Consider the following 20,842-nt stretch of genomic DNA (forward strand, 5'->3'; position numbering starts at 1 on the left):
AATCTCAGGTACACCTGTTAGTACAATAACATGAGGGAGTGAGGCTGGGGGTAAATGTATGGTCAGGGTAGTCAATAGTACTGATCCGGTGTTCTCTGCCTCTACAGGGTCTGGCCTTTCCCTGTCTACCCTGTGCTCTATATGGGTGGGCCTTCTTCATTGTAAGTCCTCCTTGTTGGGAGCAGAGTTGTTGCTCCCTTTCACAGTGGTAAGGCTCCTGGGGCCAGTTGTTGTCCTCAGATCTTGGTCCGGGTGGATGCAAGGCTTTTCTGCGTGAGACAGAGTGTTTTCAGCTGGCACGGTGCTGGGAGCCTCTGCCCTGCCGGCACTCGTTTGGACAGTGGAAGATACAGCCCTCCGAGTGCCACGCTTGCCTGGGGAGGATTGGACTACACTGTCCGGCTGGGGATACAGTCTTTCCTCTTCCCTAAAGCAGGGGTAGTGGTATCAGAGGGATTAGCCTGGCTACTCTGACCTGTTAGTTGACCTGTGCCTAGGTGGTTGAGTCGGAGCGCAAGCTCTTCCTTTACAACAGCTCTCATATGGGTCTCTAACTCGACTATCAAATTCCTCACCCAAGAAGGACAGCCAGAAACTAATTGAGGGTTAGTGAGAAACTCAGTCACTCTCCCCGTGCTGGCTAGTTCATCTTCACTGGGTATTAATTCTGGGTTTTCTTTCTCTTAGCTCCTGCCCCATTTCCAGTTTTACGTCTAACAGTCTTAGATGAGCTAGTGGTGGTGCCACCTTTACGAGTTGCTGGCTTCACTGGGAGTTGTTGTGGTGATGGTGGGAGTGACTAAATTGTTCCAGACATAGATTCTGTTAGCCCAGATGCAGATCTAGTGATTATTGGTTGGGAGATGAGTAGCTCAGGCCCCTGACAGAATATATCTGGAGTTAAAGAAAGGTGCCATTCTGTCAACGCTCTTTCGGTCGATACCACCCCTATGGCCCTCTGAAGCATCCTGTCAATTGAGGTTTGGGGCAAAGGAGCTGGAATAGGCACCTGGAGGTGTTTTTTTACTGCACAAGTATGCTTGCCCATGTTAGAATAAAGAAAGGGTAGAATACCACCTCGCCCCCAATGTAAGACTAAAAGGAGTAGAGAAGACTTGGGCACAAGACTAGGATTACAATTCGAGAAGGGGGATACATAAGATACAGTCTAGTAGGCTGGTTAAACAAAAGACACAGAAAAATGGTGAGGATGAGGATACCAAGGAGTCAGTAAACACGAGAAGAAAATGACTCAGCTGATGACCAACATAATATGGAGCTCGGGCGAGTTTCATAAATTGATCATATGAGTCACTGGGTTGCAGGTTCCCTAATTCCACCACCAGCTCCCAGAGGTAGATAGAGGGAATGTATTGGCAAGTCTGCAAAACGGTCTGAAGATACAGGGTGGAAACAATAGGATTAGAGGTCCCTGGCAATGATGGGCGAGGACGGGCACGGCCCGCGTGCGTCCCGCGCCGCGGGGTGCCAGGTAGCGCTTGAAACGTGATGGTGACGCCTCCCCATCGTGTGCTGTGGCGGAAAAGGAACCAGTTGCACCCTGGGACTTGTGGTCCTACTAGGGTGAGTTGCGGGCTCAGGGAATGCGGGCGGGAGAGAAGAGGTGCTCCCTGGGACTACGGTCCCACCAAGGCGATCAGGATTCCAAAAATGCCCCCAATGTCAACCTGACTTAGGTCCCAGCAGTCAGATGGACACAAACCGCGTCCCGCACCATGGGGTGCGAGGCAGCTGCTTTAAGAGAGATGGTGACGCCTTCCCCTTGTGTGCAGCGGCGGGAAAGGAACCAGTTGCACCCTGGGACTTGTGGTCCCACCAGGGTGAGGTGGGGGCTAATGGAATGCGGGCGGCAGAGAAGAGGTGCTCCCTGGGACTACGGTCCCACCAGCGTGAAGTCAGGATTCCACAAAATGCCCCCAATGTCAACCAGACGTGGATCCCAGCAGTCCGATGGACACAAACTGCGTTAGATATCCAGTTGGGGGTCAGCAGTGTCTGGCGTAATGCATGTTTACTTTGTGTTGTTTTCTGTACACATTGTTAGCATCACTCTGCCTACACATACTGTTATCTTATTATATATGTTGTCAAAAAACATTTAACACACATCTCATGGAAAAATATGTTTATTTCAGAATGTCTAAAATCTTAATCATTTAAGCAATTACATTTTATGTCTGGCTTTCATTAGTTATTCCATAAAATGTTAAACCTTACTAGCAAAAAACAATTCACATAAACAATCAGCATCTGGGTGCTCTAAATAGCTACAAAGTGGTCATAGAAACACATCTCCAGGTTTCCTCCAGCTAGAACATCACCAACTTAAAGAAATGATATGTTGAATCTATGGTAAGGGCCTGGCAGTTGGGGAGAGGGGAGACCAGCTCCAGTCGTTCAACGCCAAACTATCACCAGGTCCTCAGGAAGGCCTTACAAGAGGCATTGGCATGCAATGATTTAGTCATCATTTACAAAGTGGTGGTTGTCCTGAAAACCTGGCACGACTGACGTCCACAGGGAATGGACTTGGACATCTAAGAGCCATATTAGTACAAATATAGAGTAGAGTGCTTTTGGTATTTCTGCCTCCAAATTCAAATACCTGGTATTGCTGCTGGTGTGTCCCATGGCTAAGGTACTGTGGAAGTGCCCCCACATGCACTGAAGACCAGTGGGGAACAGCCAGACAACCATAAGACTTGTAAAGGTTGTATGACCTTAACAGGTTTTCACGGTGCTTACTTGTTGCTAAATGCTCATTTCAAATGTTTGTGCTAAGCAGCTTCAAGCACTCCAGAATAGTTTACGAAAAACATTGCAACAACACAGAATTGTAGCTATTGCACCCTGTGTGCCGCCAGTGACAGCTAAACAGAAGGATGACTGCACTCACTCCTTCTGAGGGAACCTACTATCAATAGTTACATCCATGGGCTCTCCATACATTTTGAGATCCGTCTTAAATGCCATTATAAAAGATCCACGTTGTGTAGAAATTCCAAAATATCAGGCATCCCTGCTGCCTGTAGCCATCACTGCTAGGGTTACTGCATATTTAACATTTGTAATTGTTTACGGCCCTTCACCGCCAAGGTTTGCCGGGCAGCGATGGGCAGTAAAAGGCAGCTATACGTCCACTCATTTAAATTGGACAGGTGGACATATGGCCACTTACCTGATGGCCCTTAATCCGTCGGAGAAGTTTGGCTTTATATTTATTTATTTGCAGGCTTCCTGATTTTACAATATATTTCTTGCAATCAAATGCCAAGGGATCTTTGCATCCAAAATGCAAAAATAACTTTACTAGATTATACCAAGTTGGGTTAGTGGATTAATCTGCGAAAAGGGGAAGTGATCAAAGTATGGCATGAATGCAGAATGTGTCAGAGATATAGAGTTGAGCTGGCTGTTAAATGTAGTCAGATCAGGGTGAGTGTTTGATGTCTATCTGAGATTTTCATGTGGGGAGGAGGGTATAGTTAGTCCTCATTCAAATCCATAAGGTGAGTTTTGTTTCTGGTATTGGGCACCTTTGTTCACAGTAGGTCATCGCCACACTCTTAGTGATTTATTTGGACGCCACGGTGGTCATTCGTCTGCTTATGTGGTCATCCATTTCAGGGCTATGTGGGTCTCTCACTGTTGGTAGTATCACGAGAATGATGTATTACCTTTTTATTTTCATTCACTTTGTATTCATTTCCTTTTTATTTCCACTTATTAATCCTATTAAACATATTTATTGTTTACTTGAGGATTCATTATTGAACCTAACATGTACTCTATCATATCATTTACTGGTGTTAAAAATGAGTCCTTTGGCAGGTGAAGATCCCAAGAGGGAGGAAAGAAACAAGGCAGAGAAAGAGGCTGCAGAAAATAAGGAAACAGGCAACCGATGAGGGGGGTGTCCTGCACCATACAGGTGCATGGGCGGGGGCGGGGGGTACGCGTGCTCTGTTCCAGCTTGTCACACTGACGAGTGACGGAGGGAGGTTTCAGTTCTCCAGACAACCAGTGCTCTCCTCCTCCGTCATCTTCTCAACTGGTTCCTCACCTTTGCTGCCATCTGAACCAGAACCTGAGGAGAGAAACATAAGGAGGAACAATTAGCACCGCCGGTTCTGGTCCTCTTCTGACCTTGTTTGGACTCTGTCACCGTCACACCCCCTCCGCAGTGGTTCAGTGGTCTCTTCCCATTTCGGTTAGGGGAGGTGTTCTTAAAAGCTGCATAGGGCCAGCGTAGGATAGAGGATCATCCACTAGCCCTCCCTGTGTTATTACTACACTTCTTCCGGTTCAGCCCATTGCATGCTGGGACGCCAGTGCTCCGACTGACAATGGAAAAGCTGTGAAACTAGAAAGCCCAGCAAGCAAAGTGCTTTTAACTAAAAACAATATTGTATCATAGGTATTTACTACAATTTGCATTGAGCATATTGGTGTAAGGCATACTTCATCGCAAAGGCGAGAGAGTATCCTTACTGCCAATATAATGGTCCGCCTGCCAAATTTAGAAGCAAGCAGACCATAAGTCGGCCACAGCGGAGATTACTCCACCTCCATAGTAGCCAAACTTCTATGACAGAGTAAGGGCCATCAGGTAAGTGGCTATATGTCTTCCCACCCAATTTAGATGGGCGGACATATAGCCATTTTTTACTGCCCATTGCCGCCAGGTAAACCCTGGAGGTAAAGAGCGGTAAAGAATTTAAGAGGCATTGCATGTTTTTGTTTTTGAAAATGCTGGAGCAGAGTTTTCTTTTAGAAAATTCATGGGCTTTTGAAGCTCTGGCATGTCTGTGCGTTTTATTAATCTATTAATAATTAACAATTAACTATTTGTCTTTGTGCAAGTGTGTTTAGTAATCAACCCGTTTGTCTTAACATAAGAGAAAGTTACACGAGGGTTAGCTTATTTGTGCTGTTTCTGTATTTACAATAACGTGCAAGTTTTCATGTTTAAATGTTGCTGTGTGCTATTTATTTTCGGGCACAAAACGCTGTCTGAATTAATGCTTTTTATGTCGCAAAGCTAGATAAATACATACACATAAGGGTATTAGTGGGGTTAACACTGTTTAATCATTATGCTGTAGTAACGTTTATTTTGTCTCTTTAATTAAAGATGGTCTATTGTGGCCTTAACCGAGCTGAGAGTATTTCGAAGCCTGGCTGTGGCATATTCTGTGATGTGGCAAGGGAGACCTCTGCTGGAATAAGGTCGAAGACAACTGACCGTGGTCCTTATTGTATTTTTCCATGAGGACATCAGCAGTTTTGAGGATCTCCAAAAGAAATGGAACGTCCTTGGCAAACAAAGGAGCTTCAGAAACAGACAATGAACTGTGGCCTGGCTGCCGAGGAAAGTTGTACAAGTTGGATACTTTGATAGTTTCTTGGTTCCTGTTCCGTAGTTCACGTCTTGTGACTTTTCCTGAGCGGAGATTTCCAGATGTAGTAATGTTACATCTCTTCCTTCTCGTTCTGCTCAGTGATACAGTTTATCCTGCCAACTTTATGTGCGTTTCTATTGTATTTTTCATTATAAGAATTGCTAGCTTAGGGAGGGTTTTGCCACTTGCCATTTTACCTTTGCTGCGTGAAGCTGCGTTGCAGAGGACCGTGCTGAGGACTTTGTCCTGAGAGACTTTACTGAGAGACTGGTCCTGACCCGTTCTGACACTTAGTTAGAATAGGTAACTATGAGAAATGATTTATTCTGATTTACTTTGACTAATTTAGATAAAGCAATATAACTTTTAAACATGGTGTTGAATATTCTTTCTTGTCAATTATTGTGTACATTTTGATCATTGTTGTATAGATTGTATAGAGTATGTTTAAGGATAACCACTATAATCAGGTCCTATCGTCCTAGATATAGATGCAGGGTTTTCTTCCCACAGGTCTTATGCTGGTAGAGTATTTGAGCGTATGTTAGTGAAATGGGCCCTAGCGTATGATGAATGTATGTGCGTGTAACTGTGAAATTACTCTATCCGTGGAAGTGGGTTTATTTTAGGTACCCTGATCTCTATCAATTTCTCTGGTAGCAGAGGATGGTTATAGATGGTTGTCTTGATCTGATAAGATAAGATTGCTTGTATATTAGCTTATTGATTATTGATTTATTTTTGATGATATTGGTATATGTACTAATACTATATGTTGGAGTCGTCATGTTGAGTTATATGTAGTGCTTCTGGAATTTGGAAGCTGTTGTAGCAGTTCCGTAGTAGGGCAGAGGGAAGTATATGCTGCTCTCGGGAAAGACGGGATTGTAAGGAATTACGTGTGACAATTGAAGTTGCGCGTTCACATTGTCTGGGTTCGGAATCAGTAACATTATTGTATGTTACTATTAGAAAACATTTCTGGTATATAAGGAGTGTGTATCGTAGTGAAGGTTATCTGTAAAACTCTGGTCTTAAGTCCCAGGGATCTGTAAGGATTGCCGTTAAAGCTTATTGCGGGAGGAGTAATTAAGGATTAAGGGCCATCAGGTAAGTGGCCATATGTCCACCTGTCCAATTTAAATGAGTGGACGTATAGCTGCCTTTTACTGCCCATCGCTGCCCGGCAAACCTTGGCGGTGAAGGGCCGTAAACAATTACAAATGTTAAATATGCAGTAACCCTAGCAGTGATGGCTACAGGCAGCAGGGATGCCTGATATTTTGGAATTTCTACACAACGTGGATCTTTTATAATGGCATTTAAGACGGATCTCAAAATGTATGGAGAGCCCATGGATGTAACTATTGATAGTAGGTTCCCTCAGAAGGAGTGAGTGCAGTCATCCTTCTGTTTAGCTGTCACTGGCGGCACACAGGGTGCAATAGCTACAATTCTGTGTTGTTGCAATGTTTTTCGTAAACTATTCTGGAGTGCTTGAAGCTGCTTAGCACAAACATTTGAAATGAGCATTTAGCAACAAGTAAGCACCGTGAAAACCTGTTAAGGTCATACAACCTTTACAAGTCTTATGGTTGTCTGGCTGTTCCCCACTGGTCTTCAGTGCATGTGGGGGCACTTCCACAGTACCTTAGCCATGGGACACACCAGCAGCAATACCAGGTATTTGAATTTGGAGGCAGAAATACCAAAAGCACTCTACTCTATATTTGTACTAATATGGCTCTTAGATGTCCAAGTCCATTCCCTGTGGACGTCAGTCGTGCCAGGTTTTCAGGACAACCACCACTTTGTAAATGATGACTAAATCATTGCATGCCAATGCCTCTTGTAAGGCCTTCCTGAGGACCTGGTGATAGTTTGGCGTTAAAAATGAGTCCTTTGGCAGGTGAAGATCCCAAGAGGGAGGAAAGAAACAAGGCAGAGAAAGAGGCTGCAGAAAATAAGGAAACAGGCAACCGATGAGGGGGGTGTCCTGCACCATACAGGTGCATGGGCGGGGGCGGGGGGTACGCGTGCTCTGTTCCAGCTTGTCACACTGACGAGTGACGGAGGGAGGTTTCAGTTCTCCAGACAACCAGTGCTCTCCTCCTCCGTCATCTTCTCAACTGGTTCCTCACCTTTGCTGCCATCTGAACCAGAACCTGAGGAGAGAAACATAAGGAGGAACAATTAGCACCGCCGGTTCTGGTCCTCTTCTGACCTTGTTTGGACTCTGTCACCGTCACACCCCCTCCGCAGTGGTTCAGTGGTCTCTTCCCATTTCGGTTAGGGGAGGTGTTCTTAAAAGCTGCATAGGGCCAGCGTAGGATAGAGGATCATCCACTAGCCCTCCCTGTGTTATTACTACACTTCTTCCGGTTCAGCCCATTGCATGCTGGGACGCCAGTGCTCCGACTGACAATGGAAAAGCTGTGAAACTAGAAAGCCCAGCAAGCAAAGTGCTTTTAACTAAAAACAATATTGTATCATAGGTATTTACTACAATTTGCATTGAGCATATTGGTGTAAGGCATACTTCATCGCAAAGGCGAGAGAGTATCCTTACTGCCAATATAATGGTCCGCCTGCCAAATTTAGAAGCAAGCAGACCATAAGTCGGCCACAGCGGAGATTACTCCACCTCCATAGTAGCCAAACTTCTATGACAGAGTAAGGGCCATCAGGTAAGTGGCTATATGTCTTCCCACCCAATTTAGATGGGCGGACATATAGCCATTTTTTACTGCCCATTGCCGCCAGGTAAACCCTGGAGGTAAAGAGCGGTAAAGAATTTAAGAGGCATTGCATGTTTTTGTTTTTGAAAATGCTGGAGCAGAGTTTTCTTTTAGAAAATTCATGGGCTTTTGAAGCTCTGGCATGTCTGTGCGTTTTATTAATCTATTAATAATTAACAATTAACTATTTGTCTTTGTGCAAGTGTGTTTAGTAATCAACCCGTTTGTCTTAACATAAGAGAAAGTTACACGAGGGTTAGCTTATTTGTGCTGTTTCTGTATTTACAATAACGTGCAAGTTTTCATGTTTAAATGTTGCTGTGTGCTATTTATTTTCGGGCACAAAACGCTGTCTGAATTAATGCTTTTTATGTCGCAAAGCTAGATAAATACATACACATAAGGGTATTAGTGGGGTTAACACTGTTTAATCATTATGCTGTAGTAACGTTTATTTTGTCTCTTTAATTAAAGATGGTCTATTGTGGCCTATGAAGGCCTTAACCGAGCTGAGAGTATTTCGAAGCCTGGCTGTGGCATATTCTGTGATGTGGCAAGGGAGACCTCTGCTGGAATAAGGTCGAAGACAACTGACCGTGGTCCTTATTGTATTTTTCCATGAGGACATCAGCAGTTTTGAGGATCTCCAAAAGAAATGGAACGTCCTTGGCAAACAAAGGAGCTTCAGAAACAGACAATGAACTGTGGCCTGGCTGCCGAGGAAAGTTGTACAAGTTGGATACTTTGATAGTTTCTTGGTTCCTGTTCCGTAGTTCACGTCTTGTGACTTTTCCTGAGCGGAGATTTCCAGATGTAGTAATGTTACATCTCTTCCTTCTCGTTCTGCTCAGTGATACAGTTTATCCTGCCAACTTTATGTGCGTTTCTATTGTATTTTTCATTATAAGAATTGCTAGCTTAGGGAGGGTTTTGCCACTTGCCATTTTACCTTTGCTGCGTGAAGCTGCGTTGCAGAGGACCGTGCTGAGGACTTTGTCCTGAGAGACTTTACTGAGAGACTGGTCCTGACCCGTTCTGACACTTAGTTAGAATAGGTAACTATGAGAAATGATTTATTCTGATTTACTTTGACTAATTTAGATAAAGCAATATAACTTTTAAACATGGTGTTGAATATTCTTTCTTGTCAATTATTGTGTACATTTTGATCATTGTTGTATAGATTGTATAGAGTATGTTTAAGGATAACCACTATAATCAGGTCCTATCGTCCTAGATATAGATGCAGGGTTTTCTTCCCACAGGTCTTATGCTGGTAGAGTATTTGAGCGTATGTTAGTGAAATGGGCCCTAGCGTATGATGAATGTATGTGCGTGTAACTGTGAAATTACTCTATCCGTGGAAGTGGGTTTATTTTAGGTACCCTGATCTCTATCAATTTCTCTGGTAGCAGAGGATGGTTATAGATGGTTGTCTTGATCTGATAAGATAAGATTGCTTGTATATTAGCTTATTGATTATTGATTTATTTTTGATGATATTGGTATATGTACTAATACTATATGTTGGAGTCGTCATGTTGAGTTATATGTAGTGCTTCTGGAATTTGGAAGCTGTTGTAGCAGTTCCGTAGTAGGGCAGAGGGAAGTATATGCTGCTCTCGGGAAAGACGGGATTGTAAGGAATTACGTGTGACAATTGAAGTTGCGCGTTCACATTGTCTGGGTTCGGAATCAGTAACATTATTGTATGTTACTATTAGAAAACATTTCTGGTATATAAGGAGTGTGTATCGTAGTGAAGGTTATCTGTAAAACTCTGGTCTTAAGTCCCAGGGATCTGTAAGGATTGCCGTTAAAGCTTATTGCGGGAGGAGTAATTAAGGATTAAGGGCCATCAGGTAAGTGGCCATATGTCCACCTGTCCAATTTAAATGAGTGGACGTATAGCTGCCTTTTACTGCCCATCGCTGCCCGGCAAACCTTGGCGGTGAAGGGCCGTAAACAATTACAAATGTTAAATATGCAGTAACCCTAGCAGTGATGGCTACAGGCAGCAGGGATGCCTGATATTTTGGAATTTCTACACAACGTGGATCTTTTATAATGGCATTTAAGACGGATCTCAAAATGTATGGAGAGCCCATGGATGTAACTATTGATAGTAGGTTCCCTCAGAAGGAGTGAGTGCAGTCATCCTTCTGTTTAGCTGTCACTGGCGGCACACAGGGTGCAATAGCTACAATTCTGTGTTGTTGCAATGTTTTTCGTAAACTATTCTGGAGTGCTTGAAGCTGCTTAGCACAAACATTTGAAATGAGCATTTAGCAACAAGTAAGCACCGTGAAAACCTGTTAAGGTCATACAACCTTTACAAGTCTTATGGTTGTCTGGCTGTTCCCCACTGGTCTTCAGTGCATGTGGGGGCACTTCCACAGTACCTTAGCCATGGGACACACCAGCAGCAATACCAGGTATTTGAATTTGGAGGCAGAAATACCAAAAGCACTCTACTCTATATTTGTACTAATATGGCTCTTAGATGTCCAAGTCCATTCCCTGTGGACGTCAGTCGTGCCAGGTTTTCAGGACAACCACCACTTTGTAAATGATGACTAAATCATTGCATGCCAATGCCTCTTGTAAGGCCTTCCTGAGGACCTGGTGATAGTTTGGCGTTAAAAATGAGTCCTTTGGCAGGTGAAGATCCCAAGAGGGAGGAAAGAAACAAGGCAGAGAAAGAGGCTGCAGAAAATAAGGAAACAGGCAACCGATGAGGGGGGTGTCCTGCACCATACAGGTGCATGGGCGGGGGCGGGGGGTACGCGTGCTCTGTTCCAGCTTGTCACACTGACGAGTGACGGAGGGAGGTTTCAGTTCTCCAGACAACCAGTGCTCTCCTCCTCCGTCATCTTCTCAACTGGTTCCTCACCTTTGCTGCCATCTGAACCAGAACCTGAGGAGAGAAACATAAGGAGGAACAATTAGCACCGCCGGTTCTGGTCCTCTTCTGACCTTGTTTGGACTCTGTCACCGTCACACCCCCTCCGCAGTGGTTCAGTGGTCTCTTCCCATTTCGGTTAGGGGAGGTGTTCTTAAAAGCTGCATAGGGCCAGCGTAGGATAGAGGATCATCCACTAGCCCTCCCTGTGTTATTACTACACTTCTTCCGGTTCAGCCCATTGCATGCTGGGACGCCAGTGCTCCGACTGACAATGGAAAAGCTGTGAAACTAGAAAGCCCAGCAAGCAAAGTGCTTTTAACTAAAAACAATATTGTATCATAGGTATTTACTACAATTTGCATTGAGCATATTGGTGTAAGGCATACTTCATCGCAAAGGCGAGAGAGTATCCTTACTGCCAATATAATGGTCCGCCTGCCAAATTTAGAAGCAAGCAGACCATAAGTCGGCCACAGCGGAGATTACTCCACCTCCATAGTAGCCAAACTTCTATGACAGAGTAAGGGCCATCAGGTAAGTGGCTATATGTCTTCCCACCCAATTTAGATGGGCGGACATATAGCCATTTTTTACTGCCCATTGCCGCCAGGTAAACCCTGGAGGTAAAGAGCGGTAAAGAATTTAAGAGGCATTGCATGTTTTTGTTTTTGAAAATGCTGGAGCAGAGTTTTCTTTTAGAAAATTCATGGGCTTTTGAAGCTCTGGCATGTCTGTGCGTTTTATTAATCTATTAATAATTAACAATTAACTATTTGTCTTTGTGCAAGTGTGTTTAGTAATCAACCCGTTTGTCTTAACATAAGAGAAAGTTACACGAGGGTTAGCTTATTTGTGCTGTTTCTGTATTTACAATAACGTGCAAGTTTTCATGTTTAAATGTTGCTGTGTGCTATTTATTTTCGGGCACAAAACGCTGTCTGAATTAATGCTTTTTATGTCGCAAAGCTAGATAAATACATACACATAAGGGTATTAGTGGGGTTAACACTGTTTAATCATTATGCTGTAGTAACGTTTATTTTGTCTCTTTAATTAAAGATGGTCTATTGTGGCCTATGAAGGCCTTAACCGAGCTGAGAGTATTTCGAAGCCTGGCTGTGGCATATTCTGTGATGTGGCAAGGGAGACCTCTGCTGGAATAAGGTCGAAGACAACTGACCGTGGTCCTTATTGTATTTTTCCATGAGGACATCAGCAGTTTTGAGGATCTCCAAAAGAAATGGAACGTCCTTGGCAAACAAAGGAGCTTCAGAAACAGACAATGAACTGTGGCCTGGCTGCCGAGGAAAGTTGTACAAGTTGGATACTTTGATAGTTTCTTGGTTCCTGTTCCGTAGTTCACGTCTTGTGACTTTTCCTGAGCGGAGATTTCCAGATGTAGTAATGTTACATCTCTTCCTTCTCGTTCTGCTCAGTGATACAGTTTATCCTGCCAACTTTATGTGCGTTTCTATTGTATTTTTCATTATAAGAATTGCTAGCTTAGGGAGGGTTTTGCCACTTGCCATTTTACCTTTGCTGCGTGAAGCTGCGTTGCAGAGGACCGTGCTGAGGACTTTGTCCTGAGAGACTTTACTGAGAGACTGGTCCGGACCCGTTCTGACACTTAGTTAGAATAGGTAACTATGAGAAATGATTTATTCTGATTTACTTTGACTAATTTAGATAAAGCAATATAACTTTTAAACATGGTGTTGAATATTCTTTCTTGTCAATTATTGTGTACATTTTGATCATTGTTGTATAGATTGTATAGAGTATGTTTAAGGATAACCACTATAATCAGGTCCTATCGTCCTAGATATAGATGCAGGGTTTTCTTCCCACAGGTCTTATGCTGGTAGGGTATTTGAGCGTATGTTAGTGAAATGGGCCCTAGCGTATGATGAATGTATGTGCGTGTAACTGTGAAATTACTCTATCCGTGGAAGTGGGTTTATTTTAGGTACCCTGATCTCTATCAATTTCTCTGGTAGCAGAGGATGGTTATAGATGGTTGTCTTGATCTGATAAGATAAGATTGCTTGTATATTAGCTTATTGATTATTGATTTATTTTTGATGATATTGGTATATGTACTAATACTATATGTTGGAGTCGTCATGTTGAGTTATATGTAGTGCTTCTGGAATTTGGAAGCTGTTGTAGCAGTTCCGTAGTAGGGCAGAGGGAAGTATATGCTGCTCTCGGGAAAGACGGGATTGTAAGGAATTACGTGTGACAATTGAAGTTGCGCGTTCACATTGTCTGGGTTCGGAATCAGTAACATTATTGTATGTTACTATTAGAAAACATTTCTGGTATATAAGGAGTGTGTATCGTAGTGAAGGTTATCTGTAAAACTCTGGTCTTAAGTCCCAGGGATCTGTAAGGATTGCCGTTAAAGCTTATTGCGGGAGGAGTAATAGGTATTCTCTGAGCTTGTTTGAGGAACTGGGCAGAGGTAAGCTACTTAGTTGTTGAGTTATAATTCTGTACAGAGACAGATTGTGTTGTTCTCGGGAAGCAGGATTCTGTGTGCGTGTACTATATTTTTCTCGTATGAATGTGCGTGAATGCATATACATTTATTGACTGTAAGACTCTTTGGATAAGTCCTAGAGGAAACAGTTATGCGATGTATGAAAGTTGTTGATTCTTGAGAAATAGACTCTCTTTTACTATTCTGTGGTTAGCGAAGCAGACAATGGAGATGTTTTTATGTTGTAACTAATAGATTTTGTAGAAATTTTGACACACGAAGTCTACTGAGAATTTTTGTAAAGGAGGGGTAGACAAGTGACAGAGACAGGAGACAGAGACTGCAGCGGCTGTTGACGTGAGGAAATATGAATTTTGTGATCAGTTATGTCCCCTATCGTAGACCCCAACGGCTCCATGTGCATGCTATAAGTACATGTATGTTCCCTCCAGTTCCAGTTTTGAAGACGCAAATATATGTGCGTCCACCGTCAACATGTCCTCTTTCAGATCCGCCATGAATGGGTCAGATATTCCACTCCTAAGTATGAAAGGCCACCGACTTTATGTGGTTCACTTTCCACATTTTACAGATTCAGGCGAGTAGGCCCTGAATTCTGCCATCAAGCCTTTTCCTGCCTTCTGCCTCTGAAAGCTCTAGTCCGAGCCTGCATCTGTATCCATGAACTTTGTCCTACTCCCTGCGCGGCTAACGGTGCCTGATCCAGCCTGTTGCCTGCCAAAAACTGTATTTCACCTCCAAGATTATCTGCTCTGTTCCTCATCCGATGCATTCCTGTCTAGTAGTTTAGGTAAACATTCTTCCAGCTACCATGCAAAGGGCCAGGCCTCGCTGTCCTCATGCAAGTAATTCATAGCCCCTGTTACCATGGAAGATTCCTGCCCCCTCGCTTCTCATATAGACACTTAGACGCTTGTACACGCACTAACAGTCAGTATAGAATAGATTCTATCCTAGAGACCTTTCCTTTTGGATAACACAGTTCTTTAAACATAGGATATTAGATATGATTTGGGATTAGGTTGACATGACCCCCAGACTTCTGTCTCCACATGTAGAGCTAAATGTCAAGTCCCCTTCACCCTCTAGTTGCACGTCAATCACACGTCATGCGGCTGCGCGCGCATCTCTGCCAAATATTCCTGCTGACATTGCAGGATTCTCTTATGGATCCACCCACTTGTGACATCATGTATAATGACGTTTTATAAGTTACGCCTATATGTCCGCCTTTTTTAGTTACATATGCCTATTTTATCTGTATTATCAGCTGTTACGCCTCTTGCATCTGTTTCACTGTAATGCATTTCCTATAAAACTGATTATCTGTCAATAATGTATGCTCTTCCTTCCTGAACTCTCGTGGTGATGGAATTTGAAGCCTGCAATTCGAATTGTATTTCCTTTGTCAAGGAATAAAGCCTTTAGAACCTCTAATACCACGGATTCTGCCTCTTATATTTACTGAGTTATTCTTACTAGATTTTACCGCATAAAAAATAGTACCGGTAATGAAATATTTACCACATAAATTGGCGCCCGAATAGGGACACTTTCTCATCTCACGCGCCGGCGGTGCGTTGCAGGCCCGGTCTCCTGCCACAGCTGAACGGACAAAAACGCGTACCTGCAGGATTTCCTGTATCTCCCTCCGGCCAAGCGGGGGCGACTGAGGCTGCGATCAACACCCAGACGAGGCGGTGACAAGTGCGAAGTATCCCGACCAGAGCCTAGCTGAGAGAGCAAGATCCGAGGTATACAGAGGCCCACCAGGTTCCGAAGTTCCGAGTCCAGTCGAGTCCAGTCCGGTCCAGTTTCAGTTCCGTTCCGAGGCCTTCCGTTCCGCGCTACCCGGTGAGTACCATTACCGGGGAGGCATTTAACGTGCACATAGTCTGTGCCGGTCAAGACGGGTTTGGGTACACAAATCCGGTCTGCACTGTTTTAGCAGTGTATCTGTACTGTTTAGCAGTATATCTAGTATGTCTTGCATATAAATAAGTATTATTTAGTGTCAGTATTATGTCAATAACCAGTTTTCTATTAGTTATCATCGTTCGTTAAACTGTTAAATGTTAAATGTTTTAAATACGTTCTACATATTGTGGTGTGAATGACTGTTCATTATTGTGTTTATTGTATTAAGTATTAAGTGTGTTTAAAATTAAGTAACCAGATCTAAAAATGCCGCTCTTTTCGAAATTAAGACAGATCAAAACTAGAAAAGGTGTACTCGAAGAAGCTGTTCCCATCCCACCTAGGGACACTCCAGGATACTTTATGTATCATAAGCATGGCCTAGATGCCGTATTATTTCTTGATTTATGGGTGGACTACACCAAAGATTTACCAGAGAGTCAAAGATGGCCCGCAGCGGGGACCTGGGATGCAGATTGCATCATGAGAGTAGAAGAAGAATTATGGAAAAAGAAAGCCAGACAGTCACAGAAAGATGCCATTGAATTATGGCGTAAAGAATCATATAGACGTACAGAAAAAGCGCTTAGACAGGAAGAGAAAGGTAGAGAGAATTCAAATAAAACCCGAGAAAATCTATTAATTGAGGAAGGTACCCGAGTAAAATCAGAACAAGTAGATAGACAAAGAAACACTCTTATGAATGGTATGTATCCTCTTCTGGCCGAAGGGTTACCTAAGGCTACCCCGGAAATACCAAAAGACTTGACTCCTCCGTTACTCCCGATAAAAGCACATCCCAAAACACATCCCAAAACAGCAAAGGACGTTTTCCTTTCCTCCTATTTAGATGACGTAGCTCCCGAGTATGCTAATACCATACCACACACACCGCTTGCCGATGGTGTTCAACACCAAGAGCATCCGTCTGTATCCCCGCAACAACAAACTCCTACGCCCATTCCCACAGGTCCATCCGTTTCTACTGTTTTTCCCGCATCTACAATTTCTATCTTACGTCCAACGAATCCTTTCTTGCCCAGCACTTCAGATGGTGCTACAGGAGGTACGACAGACATGTTTGCCACACCGCCGCGAAATAAACAGACCCTTAGAGATTTAGCACTCCAGCGTACACCCCAACTAGCGACATCCGACATGTTTAAAGAACAACTTGTAGATTGTAGATACGACCCAGTACCAGGTAAACAGGACAAATTGCTCATATCATCACTACGTATACGACGAGCTACATTGTATTTAATGACGATACCAGGAATGGTTGAACACCTAGACAATATATATCGCTTTGTCCAAACAGGGCGAGGTCCAGAAAGTATTAACGAAGCTATGGAATACCAGAAAGTGGATGTCCAAAGACAACTACTACGTTTTTTCATAAATTGCATAATTAGGAACCAAGACAGGCCTGGGGCAGATCATGATATCATGCAAAAACTTGTCAAATGGGGTCAGAACATATCAGAAGAGAAACATGATAGACAGGCGTGTATAATCGCCATGTATCGAAAGATCCGCAAGGAAATAGAACGAATACATAAAGAAAGACGAGAAGCAGACAGAATGGAATCAGAGGAGGAGGAGGAGCAAGAATCAGAACAATTAGATACGATAGCTTACGTAGGTAGAGGAAGACCCCATAATAATGCTAGAGGCTTTAATGATCCGATACGTCCGATACGTCCAGAATGTAATAGACATTTTACAAACCCTATGTTAAATACAAGATCCCCTGAACACCTATTCCAAGCCGCTGATAAATTACTCCGAGATCGAAGGGGGTACCATATGCTCGATTCCATGGACGAACAAGAATTAGCCAGGTCAGCAGTACAATGGGCTGACAGTCCCAGTAAATACAGTGATGATGCACTAGTACACACGTTTCTGAATCTTGCCCCAGACGAACAGCGTTTAGCTAGTATATACATGATTCAACACCTCCTTATATTATATAAAAGCCAACACTCCGATCCAGGACCCTTATCTGACATATTGACAGAACTACTCACGAATACATGGAGAGGGTCAGGTACTGATTTGATTAAAGAAATTCTAGAATTTCGAAACCAGTATATAACTTTCGTATGCCCAGAACACGTTCCAATTCCCATTATGGGAAGAAAAATGTATCACATAGATAGACAGAATCCGTTACGCGAAGTACACCCAATCAGGGGTGAAGGTAATAACTTTACACGCGTGTTTGTGTACACGCCTATAACTAAAATTGAATTATTAGAAATGAAGAAAGTAGTACCCAGCCATGACAAGGATCCAGCAGGTTTCCACCGTGAGATAAAAGACATGCTACTCATGGGAGAGTATACATACCCCGACATTATGAAAATACTGAAAGTGTTAATGCCTGCCGGTGTTTACGAGAAACTCAAAGAAAAGGAATGGGAGGTGGGAGACCAAAAGATAGATTGGACAGCATTAGAAAACGAAGAAAAGGCCCGAGCTGCAGGAGCAGGGCTTGGGGAAAAGACTACAGCACTACCAGGATTACTAGTGCAGGTACTGCCACGTTTATTAACTACGAAAAAAGAGGACTGGGGTGCAATCTCAGCCTGTAAACAAAAGCAAGATGAAGACACTAGTGATTTCTATTCCCGATTTGAAAAATGTTTTGGTATCAATAGTGGCATAAAAGCAAGTAGCGAGTCATATCCACATCTGTTTGTGACAAAATTAGTCGAAAATTCTCTGCCGCAAGTTAAGAATAGAGTATTGAAATTCGAGAGCACCTGGCAAGGTAATACCCCGTCACAGATGTTACAGATGTTACAATATCACCACAATAGAATTAGAGAAGAACAAGAACACGAACAAAGACGTATGAAAGATACAAAAATGAAAATGCTTGTTGCTCAGTCAGTTCCAGCTGATGGTCATCAAAAGGGTGATCCCGCAGGTCCAACGAAAGGGACATGCAACTATTGTAAACAACAAGGTCATTATATACACGATTGTCCAGTCCTGAAACATAACTTTGCCACAGGTAGAACCCAGGAAAGGCCACGTCCACCTAGACAGGATCAGAATCAACAACAAATCCCTCAGCATGCACAACCTAGGTCAGCTCCGCAACAACTAGCTCCGCAACAGCCAGCTCCACAACAGACCGTAGCACCACCACAAGCGCAGCCTATTGCTGCCACACAAGCGACAACGCAACAGATGTATCAGTATGCACAAGCAGATTATCCCGATTATCAGCGATACACATGAAATAGCCTAGAGAGGGAAGTTGGCTTACCCCTTATTGAGGTTCCTGTAGACCAGGAGGGACCTTATGTACATAGTGAACTATTAGGGGAAGACAGAAAGTTTTTACTTGATACAGGGGCAAGCAGAACAACTATAAGACGCAGTGAAGTTCCAGGGGCACCCCTCTCAGGCTCTTAGAATATTTCCCTTGGATTCTCAGGAAAACCTATAATTAATGACGTAACACAACCTCTTCCACTCACGGTTGGTCCATTGACACGTACTACAGATTTATTGCTTACTAAATCATGCCCAGAAAACTTGTTAGGTATAAAAACATTGAAAGCTCTAGGAGCCATAATATGTTGTTCTCCGGAAGGAGTACGACTATTTTTACGTGACTTTAAAGGTCACTACGTGTCCAGGGACATGGATCACCGACTGCAGAATTTACCTACACATTTATGGGCACAAGGCCCCACTGATGTTGGTTGCATGAACATTACACCATATCGAGTCACACTGAAAACAGGAGTAGTACTACCACGAATGCGACAATATAAGTTACCACCAGATGCTGTTGTGGCTTTGCTGCAAATCATTGACGAGCTCATTGCACAAGGAGTGGTTGTAGAAACCGACTCCAATGTATGCAATTCCCCGATAATTCCGATTCTTAAAAGAACGGATCCAAAAGCACCACCAGTATATCGATTAGTTATTGATCTGCGCGAATTAAATAAATGTATTGTACCACAATACCCTGTGGTCCCAGATATCTCTTCATTACTAACTGCTATTGATTCAGAAGCAACGTTCTTCACTGTAATTGATCTTAAGAATGCTTTCTTTAGCGTCCCAATAGATCCGGAAAGTCAATATCTGTTCGGATTCAGTTTAAATGGACGAAGTTTTAAATTCACACGCGCACCTCAAGGATTTACAGAAAGCCCCAGCATCTATAGCCAAGCACTGAAACGAGAAATTGACAGTATCCACATGCCAGTTAACACTGCCTTGCTTCAATATGTCGATGATCTGCTGATCACCGCCCGAAGCGAACCTGAATGTGAAACAGCGTCACTGACGGTTTTAAAATTTTTGGCTGACAAGGGGCACAAGGTGTCCCCTTCTAAGCTGCAATTCTGTGTCCAGCGAGTTGTTTACCTTGGGCACTCGCTGTCCAAGGAGGGAAGACAGCTTACACCCGACCGCATCCAGTTAATCGCTAACATGCCACCACCCAAGACACAAAAGGAGGTGCGGGCTTTTATAGGCCTCACCTCGTACTGTAGGCAGTGGATCCCTCAATATGCGTTTCTAGCAAAACCACTCATCCAGTTGACAACACAGGAGGCAGCCACATCGACTGTCCTCCCTTGGACTCAAGAACACACACATGCCTTTGAAAACTTAAAGAAAGCTTTATGCCAAGCACCTGTTTTAGCAACACCATGTTACAGTAAACAGTTTACACTCTTTGTTACAGAACGCGAAGGTACTGCCTTGTCAGTACTCACTCGGGAACAAGCAGGATCACACAAACCATGTGCTTATTTCTCTAGTACATTAGATCCAGTAGCTCAGGCTCTTCCTGCGTGCCTGAAATCGGTGGCAGCAACAGCTTTAGCAATCAGACAAAGCGATACCATAGTGTTAGGACACCAATTGACAGTACAAGTACCACACGCAGTAGAGGTTCTTTTGAACCGCACACAAACACAACACTTGACTATAGCGAGACTCACCGGTTACGAATTGACATTGTTTCAGCCACACATAGAAATCAGACGTTGTAATACGTTAAATCCTGCCACACTGTTACCAGTAGGCGGAACAGATCCATTGGCACATGATTGTGTCGAAGTCATTACTATCACGACGAAACCCAGACAAGACTTGACAGACATCCCTTTATCAGATCCAGACCTGACATTATATGTAGATGGTTCATGTATGAGAACAAGTACAGGAGAGTTAGTGGCCGCTTACGCAGTCACAACAGACACTGAAGTCATTGAAACAAATTGTATTAACACTTTGTCAGCTCAAGCAGCAGAGCTCATCGCTCTGACACAAGCCTGTATTCAAGCCAAAAATAAGAAAGTCAACATATACACAG

At 43.4% G+C, this 20,842-nt stretch overlaps 1 protein-coding gene across 4 annotated transcripts in view; it reads right to left on the reverse strand.

The window, feature by feature from the left end:
* Positions 1-2,131: 2,131 nt before the first annotated feature.
* The window catches only part of LOC146801341 (uncharacterized), a 202,521-nt gene continuing 183,810 nt past the window's right edge, over positions 2,132-20,842 (reverse strand). For 2 of the 4 annotated variants that reach the window (XM_085620992.1, XM_085620989.1), the window contains 2 exons: positions 11,055-11,078; positions 2,132-4,108 (listed from right to left, as the gene is read on the reverse strand). In XM_085620992.1, coding sequence (XP_085477118.1) covers positions 4,026-4,108; positions 11,055-11,078 — 107 coding nt within the window. In that variant the 3' untranslated portion in view covers positions 2,132-4,025. Of the gene's footprint in view, positions 7,589-11,054; positions 11,079-20,842 lie in introns of all 4 variants that reach the window. The other 2 variants (XM_085620991.1, XM_085620990.1) reach the window with 1 other exon arrangement.

This window comes from Triturus cristatus, chromosome 8 (assembly GCF_964204655.1).
Source record: "Triturus cristatus chromosome 8, aTriCri1.1, whole genome shotgun sequence".
In the NCBI taxonomy this organism is placed as follows: domain Eukaryota; kingdom Metazoa; phylum Chordata; class Amphibia; order Caudata; family Salamandridae; genus Triturus; species Triturus cristatus.